The following is a 9,060-nucleotide window of genomic DNA, read 5'->3' as shown; positions in this document are numbered from 1 at the left end:
TGTTCAATAAACAGTTCCAGGTGTTAAATACTTAATTCTATTATTAAAATATATTATATTATAATAATATTATTCATAGTTAAGCAAACATATCAACCTGTAAACTTGTGACTTCCGCTGTAGGTATGCCATATGCATTAAGTTAGCGTTATCCAATCATATTTTGAATACTGGTGTTATGTTTAAGATCTTACAAAGGAATGTAGGAGCTGTAGGTAAAATTTAAGCATAATTAGGTTGTAAGAATAACAATGGAAATTAAATAACCCAAGTATAATTTATTATTTGTAACGTGTTTTAATTTAAATACGTGCATTTAAACAGAAAATAATAATAGTAAATCTATACTATTATTTTGTAGCTATGTGTACCTAATTTATGAATAAAAGTAAACAACCAACAGTGTAATATTACAATACAATAGGCATCTGATTATTTTAATAATAATTATCATTGACAGATTTAATATGAGCAGAAATATAATTGAAAAAAACACCTCTTTAGTTTTGGGCATGTTGTAGGTTATAAGGTTATAACGTATATAATGAACATTATTATATAATATTATGTATTTATTTTTGTTATACAATTTTTGCGATGTATACAATATTATTGAATACGTGGCAGAAATATTAAACACGATATCGTTGAGTATTTGTGTATGTATATCGTTGATCGTAAAATATACTGATTTATACAATTTATATATTATTAAACCCACTCAATGATAATATTATTTCTTATTATAATAATAATATTATATCATCTGGTTGTACATAATATGAAGTATGTAGGTATTTATGTCGAAAACATAACTGTCTGATTGCACTATAGTTAATCGGATATTTTTTAAATATTTTTATGACATAATATAATACTGTAATGTTTACGATTAATTACATCGCTTAAGGATATTATAGATCTTTTTATCAAAATGTTTGACTTTTTGTACTGTATTGTATAATTATATGATTGTACAATTCGTTACGTACATTTTAATATTTATGTATAGTATATATTATGTATAATGTATATCAGTAACGAGTAAACACGTCATATCATAATCATACCTACTATACATAAATATTACAACCACCTAGCCATGACGGAGTGAATGAGTGAGAAGTTTTATCGGATTTTCATAAGGTTCTTAAAATTGAGTTAACCTAACCTAACCTACATATGATATTATAATAATAAATAATGCGTTTTGTGTAGATAAAAATACGGTGTCGATTATTATTCTTCCATATTTTGTTCGTCCCTATTATCATCAAAGAAACCGCTTTCTTGGTAGATACTGTTTATTTCCACGGCCATCTCTTCGTTATCGTTATGCTCCAGATTGATCTCAATTATTGGTAACATTGAACGGTGATTATTTAAATTTAATCTTCTTACATTGTATCGCATCCACATTGAAATACTACAACGGTGTAGTCTTGGGGATAAGCGAGGCCGTTTCATAGGTACTTCAGCTTGAGTAGTCGAATGACGGCGACGAAGGCACACACCACTGCCATTTTCTGCACCATTGCTTATCACTTCCGCACCGATTTTCATCAAATCGTTGTTTCCAATGTAGTCAGACATCTGTGATATAATATCATATAAACATGTTATCAGTACTGGTTTTGAGAAGGGAAATAATTTTGGTTTTATTTGCATGTACTAGAATACCTCAACATTAAATATTTTGAAGAGCGAAAAAAATCAGTTATTTTATTTAAAAAATAATAATACGAATTCCTTAACTAAACAAAAGAAAATAATACTATGCATTTGTCATTAGTCATTACCATATATGCCTATTTACTGGCATTGCTTTTAGTAATAATGAGTGGTTTTCTATAAGTAATATATCGACTTATCCAAGCTACTATTAAGTATTGTTACTATATTATTCCATTATTTCATAAAAATAATGTGTAAGAACACACAATCTAGTTCATTAAATTGAATGACGATAAAATGATAATGATGGTGATGTTGTAAATTGAATATTTCAACAGATACAGATAACAAACTTATTAAAATAAAGTCAGAACATAGACGTATGTATATTATGAATTCGAAAATTTTCCAATTTGCGCCACATAATGAATATTATGTAATTTTCACAACTCTACAATAATTAATGTTTACTAATCATTTTTATCATCTTATTCGTATGTATATTATTATTTAAATGTATTTTATTCATCGTCAAATTTATTTGAACATAATATATGTTGTTTTAATGGTTTATTATACTAATATTATAATTTTAAACATAATATCTTTTGTATTGTATTATTATTTATTGATATTTAATACTTGTACTACCAATTCTTAAGGAACTAATTAATCATAGGACAAACTTTATATTGCATTATTATTTACAATCGGGTTGATTATATATTCATATTATGATAATCACTTACACGTGTATCGTAAAATGTATTGTTTCTTTTTAGATATTTAACATCGAACTAAATAACTATACTTACTATAATTAGTAATGAGTATATTTTTGTGTTTGGATATCGCGAATCACAATTCATAATAATACATAGGTAATAAAATATTATTACGTTACAGACTGTACCGTACAGTTACCACCAATAGTGAATATTCTATGCAGGTGTTTTATTATAAATAATAGTGTACTATTTGTATTTAGAATTACTATCATAATATCATATGTATTATTATGCATATTATTACGTAATATTTGATAATATTATTAATTATTCAAAGATATATTTTTCATTAATTGGAAACTATTTCGAATATAGCTGTATCAAAACGTTCAACAAATTATGCATTACCTAGGTACAATATTATTGGTAGCTATATTATGAGATTTTGTTCTTATCTATCATTCGATTTTGTTTTGTTATTTTTTAAACACAGCCTGAATAGCAATTTTATATTCAAATAGTAATTTTATTTCATTCTTTTTTATCGTACCGGAAAATTACAAGTAATTATCACTGTTAATGTTGAAGATTATTTATTCGTTTTAAGCACATATAATACTAAAAATTCTCAAAAATATTTCATATTTAATAATTTTGTGAGCAAACTATTTATTGATTTTTAATTTTTAACCCGCAATTTTAAATTTTTATACAAAAAACAAATTTATTCCAGTATGCGTAAAAATGTTAACATAAAATATATAACCATAGGTAACTTATTTAAAATGTGTGTAATGAACGTACCCTATATCGGAATATAACGCTAAAAAATTTCGCTGGCGTTATCAAGAGTTTCTTTTGATTTATGAATTAATCAATTTTGTTTCCAACATGACGTTGTTCAATTAACTATTTTAAAGTGTTAAATACTTAATTCTAATACAATATATATTAATATTATTAACACAGGTCATTTGTATTACCATTTAATCTTCATATTTTTAACGGCACTGAAATAGTACTGATGCAAATGTTTAACAGGACTCCGTGTTAGGGATAATTAATTTGTTTTTTGTGTAGAACTATTGTCGTCTTACAAAAAAAAAATAATATCCAATAAAGTCATGTCTGCTGCTGCGTCCTTTTATCATATTCAATAATGTATTACAAAGATATACGAACGAGACAAAACGAATTATATTTCTAACATTTTTCTTTCATCCCAAACATAAAATCCCGAATATTCCAAAATAACTCTCTATCCCTTTTCATGAAGTATATTGTAATATATTATCGAAACACGACTCTACAGGCTATTATATTAAACATATTACTCGGATAATAGTCATGCTGAGGGAATTCGACCACCCACCCACTTGTGCAGCCTATTCAAATACGGACGACACTTACGGGTGCAAACAATTCCACTGTTTTTCAGAAGAACGATTTTATATTAAAATTATAATATATCAATTCCACTATTAACTTTTTTGTATATCAATAATAACGAAAAACTGAAACCAGTAAAAACTAAAAATTATAAATTCCACCGATATTATATAAAAATCAAATCGAAATTCTTAAAAACGTAATAATACATAAAAATATGATTAAACATAAAATTTTAATTTTTTTTTAACTATAATTAGGTATACGTCAATATTAAAATTACGTTTAATGCACTTAATCATAACAGAACGTTAAATTAACACAAATTAAATTATAATTTATCAAAATCTACACGATATACTAATCAAAAAAATAAACATTTAAGTATTAAAAATGATAATCTAACACATTAAACACGTAGTCGTTGTGTAACTAATTTTAGTATAAAATCTGGGTAAAATGTTTTGTTATTACAATAATATTTAAAATTAATATAATTTGTTTTTGTAATCGCTTTGCTATAATGACTTTATAATAAAAAGCAAATTAAATGAAAAAAAAATATATATAATTTGTCAAAAATGAATAACAATGGAGTTTACGTTGACTTAACAGGTAGTGAAATTGTACCGATAGAATTTACGCAGATACAAAAAAGTAGAATATATCGTATCTATATTTAGCTGGCTGCATCCGAGTTGGGTCCCAAATTTAAAATTGCTACACTAGTTGGGTCCTGAATTATTTTAGGTACTACACAAGTTGGGTCCCGGATTTTTATACATACTACACAAGTTGGGTCCCGGATTTTTATAGATACTATACTAATTGGGTCCCGGATTTTTATAGGTACTACACTACACATTTTCCTTCCCATTTTAACAGTCTTAGGACTGTCTACAATCTATTTAGACTACAGGTATAGTTAAAAATGTTTTTTACAGTTTTTTTTGTTTTGTTTCTTTTACATTATAATATAAGTTATTAATATTTTATAAAAAATCAACTTCACAAAATCACTTTTGTGTTAGTAAAAATTTATACAACATTCATTTTACAAAATCAAATCGATTGATTATTAATTCTGCAATTTTTTTATTATATATTTTAATATTAAAAAAAAAAAAAACTGTAAAAAATATTTTTAACCATACCTGTGGTCTAAATAGATCATAGACAGTCTGTTAAAATGGGAATGGAAATGTTAGTATAGTGTAGTATTTACCAAAAAATATTCAGTGTATAATACTAGTGGAATACCTAAAATAATTCGGGACCCAACTAGTATAGTACCTATAAAAATCCGGGACCCAACTAGTATAGTAACTTTAAAACTCTGAGATCCAATTAGTATAGTACCTGGTATCAGCCCCTGGTACTCGGGACCCTACTCGGATGCGCCGATTTAGCTATACGATGTCAAGCACAATTATAATTTCAGATAATTTCACGATAGCCATCCAGAAATAAACAATAAACCAGGAAGAAGTATATCATGTAAGCTTCGGACGCTGAGTAACATATTGTATTGTTTTCTATGATAAACAAATAATAAGCTAACTATAAAAAATAGATCTACTTTCAGCACCCAAGGAGACCGCAGATGTTTGTGTCACTAAAACCTTCCAGAATTACGGTTGTATTAGTAAAAATAATAATAATAAAAACACGTTTGTCATTCGACGAATGATGCTAAGAAAAAATATATTATATACGATATAATATATTTATGATACAAGGGAGCCGTGTGGGACGAAAACCCACCTGCGCCGTCATTGGAATGTCTGATCGTCTTCTGTTGTTAATCGACCTTCACTACTTCTGTTGTAAGTAATGCCAACCCAGTATGGGGCCTTTGCTTGCCGAATAGGAACGACGACTGTCGTTGACGGAAAGTACTGGAACTGTTACAGCTTTAGACTAAGTGAAACGCCGTGGTGCTAGGACTTATCGTACACACGGGCTTATTGATTGTCACCCATCCCTCATCTCTTCATACCAACCAGAAAATTATTACAAGACCAGCTGGCTTTGGCGTCCCGAAAATACACGTCAAAAATATTATCTCAAGAGAAATGCCTTTTTTCGAAAATACTACATTATAAATATAAACGTGTGTAGATTATATTATATTTATAATTACGTAATTATTGCTGAAGCACGGTAACTGCGGATACGTTCGAAACAATGAATGTATTGAAATAATAACGCGTAGTTTATACAAAAGAATAGATAACTCGAAAAACGTGCAAATATCTGATAAAAATCCAAATAATATACATAATTATGATGGTTTAATTTTTTTAACAAATACTTTCATTAAGAATAGGTTTTAGAAATACTTTCATTAAGAACTATTAAAACAAAACTTTATCTTGTTATATGCACTATCTATAATTGTATGGCAAATTACGTATAAATATTTGAGAATTTGATAATAATAAAGCTAATATATTGTTAAGAAATAGGCAGATTTTTAAAACGCCGTCCTTTCAATAGTATAATATGAACTATTATAAAATACATTTATTTCTATAATATGTAATAAAATATTAAAATAAATCATTGCCGTCGAATTAGTTTTTGAGTCCGTCGGAAAATGCTAGGCTCTCATAATGTGTCAGCGGTAATTTTTAAACTCTATGGCTGATATACCGTGTTAAAATATTTTTTTAGTATTTGTACAAATTAAACATTTTAGACTGCACATATGGAATTGATTAGTCATACTTAATAATAATAATAATAATAAAATAAAATACTATTGTGTATCAGGAATTAGAATTTTACTTAAGAACCCACTGCTGTATATTATGTCAATTGAAAAAATATCATAAACCCCCAACGAAGTTCGTGGAAAACCATTTACATTTAGTGCTGACCCATACCATATTGTATGGGATTGACCGTACAATTATTCGACATTTATTAAATAGCTTGATAATATACTATTATGTTTTATGCGACATTAAAGGTCCAATAGGCAATGATTTATCGATAGGTATGGAACGAAAAGTAACAATATCGAATTAGTCACGTTCTTAAATCACCCCGTTTCTCAATAATTTTGTGTACTTCACGGAGATACCAAGTGTATAGTTAAATATAACACAAAAATATTACTTTTATTGAATACATTTCGGGGAACTCGTTTTACTGTACCTATATTAGATGTCAAATTTAGTACCTCTTCTTTAAGTACCTAGGTCACTATAACTCTGCACTGTATTAGATATGTTAAATATTTTAAATTCTATGATTAATTATTGCTATAAAAATAGATTCTGGGCGGTTGTCTAATATATTTCTTAACATATTTTATTATATTTTGCTATGTTTTTGTATATTGTTATCAGATTTTAATTTATTTTTTAACAAAAACATTGCACTTATTATATTATTAGTATTTGATTATTATAAGAACTAGTATGCTTTTATATGATTTATTTTTATTAACTTTTGTGATTATGTCACTTGTGTAAATATTATGTTCTTGTTGTAATAAAAATGCAATAGCTTAAAATAATTTTAATGTTTTGAAAATTCCATTGTGTATATTAATTATTATACATAATAGTTTCAAGTCAATAATAATAATATTTTTAAATTAAAGAAAAAAAAGCGGGTTAAGTCGTGGATGTCGCTCTGCTGTACAGTAGGTTATAAGTGGGTTACTGTAATGGATGGAATTAAATTTGAATCCAATGATATTATATAATTGTATACGAAAAACTATTCTGAGCGGAGACGGTTTATCTGTCTAGAATTATATATTATAGATTATTTAAAATTTTTATGAATTTCGTAAGTATATTGTCAAAATCAAAATTTGAATGCGTGTAAAAAAAATCTGTGACTATATAATTCTTTTATTTTCCAACTGCTATTGTAAAAATATGTTAGGAGCCGTTTATATTATTTTAATATTTAGCCGTTAGTTATTTTCAAATCTTAGATATAAAAGGAAAATTTTTTATGAATTTCTAGCATAAAATAATTTATGAATTAACATGATTTTTAGGTATGTTGTCAAAATTTAAACTTTGAATGCTTATAAAAAAAAATTATGACAATACATTTCTTTTATTTTTTAACTTCTATTGTAACAATGTGTTAGGAGTCTTGTATCAAATTTTCAAGCTTTTCTACCCAACAAATACATTTTTATCGATATTTTAGAAAAAAAAAACTAAAATGGTTGAACAATTAAAAAGTTATTAAATTTTTGTGATTTTTACGTATTTTGAATGATTATAAAAAAAAAATTGTAACTATGAATTTCTTTAATTTTTCAACTGCTATTGTAGCAATATTTTAAGAGCTTTGTATTAAATTTTCAAGCGTTTCTCCTCAACAAATAAATTGTTATCGATATTAATTTTTAAAAAAAAACTAATAATGATCGACAATTGCATATGCCTACAAATAGTTCAACTTAAATCAAAATTTTTGAAAATTGCATGGTGGATAGAATATACTTATATAAACATTCGGTTAAAATTTCATGTATCTATAATTATTTGTTTTATAGTTACATCAAAAACCAAAATCGGGTTTGTCGAAAACTGATTGTGCGTAAAATTTCCCGTTTTTCAATAATTTTTAGTTTGTATATAATCCCGATTATTTAGAAAAATATTAAGAACTTTGTACTTTTAACCCCCCAGAGTACCAACTAGATTCACTTTCTGATCGAACGAGGTACTGAAGTCAAACATTTAAGCACTTCTACTAACCTAAAACGTGATGACAGACACACAAAAAAAACACACATCTTGGTAAAATCAATACATACGAAGCGATGACTTCGCTCAGAATCTCAAAATTAAATATAATTTATATTAATATATTATAGATTCAGAAAATGTGATTTTCATAAAAATTCGATGGATGGGTTTGAAATAGAGATGTTACGAACTGTTCGATTTTCGAACCGAACTGGAAATTCCAAATAATTGAACCGAACCAAATATCTAATAGTTCCGTTCGATAATCGAACCAGAGAAATAAAAATAAAAGTCGATGGAGTAACGGCTAAAATTATAAATTATTATTAAATAATTAATAATTAGGTAATAGATTAATATATATTAGTTGTTTACTGTTTGCTTGTTTTAAATATTGATGTTTTTCGCTTTTTCTTATCAGTTATCATCATATTATAATTAAAAATTAAAAATCTCATGCATAATAATTATTAACTAGGTATTAAAGTATTTAAAGTATTTAAGTAAATAGTAGTAAAATCTTTATTCAATAATTCTGAGGT

The 9,060-nt window shown here is 26.3% G+C and overlaps 1 protein-coding gene across 2 annotated transcripts in view; it reads right to left on the bottom strand.

Moving 5' to 3' along the window:
• Positions 1 to 370: 370 nt before the first annotated feature.
• The window catches only part of LOC149058531 (uncharacterized), a 61,216-nt gene continuing 52,526 nt past the window's right edge, over positions 371 to 9,060 (bottom strand). For both annotated transcript variants that reach the window (XM_089220150.1, XM_089220151.1), the window contains one exon: positions 371 to 1,593. In XM_089220150.1, the coding sequence (XP_089076276.1) occupies positions 1,240 to 1,593 (354 nt within the window). In that variant the 3' untranslated portion in view covers positions 371 to 1,239. The remainder of the gene's footprint in view (positions 1,594 to 9,060) is intronic.

Source organism: Diuraphis noxia, unplaced genomic scaffold (assembly GCF_037042655.1).
Source record: "Diuraphis noxia isolate RWA-SAM2 unplaced genomic scaffold, SU_Dnox_SAM2 contig0002, whole genome shotgun sequence".
NCBI lineage: Eukaryota > Metazoa > Arthropoda > Insecta > Hemiptera > Aphididae > Diuraphis > Diuraphis noxia.
Note: the sequence above shows the minus strand (reverse complement) of the source record. Positions and strands in the feature narration are given on the sequence as shown.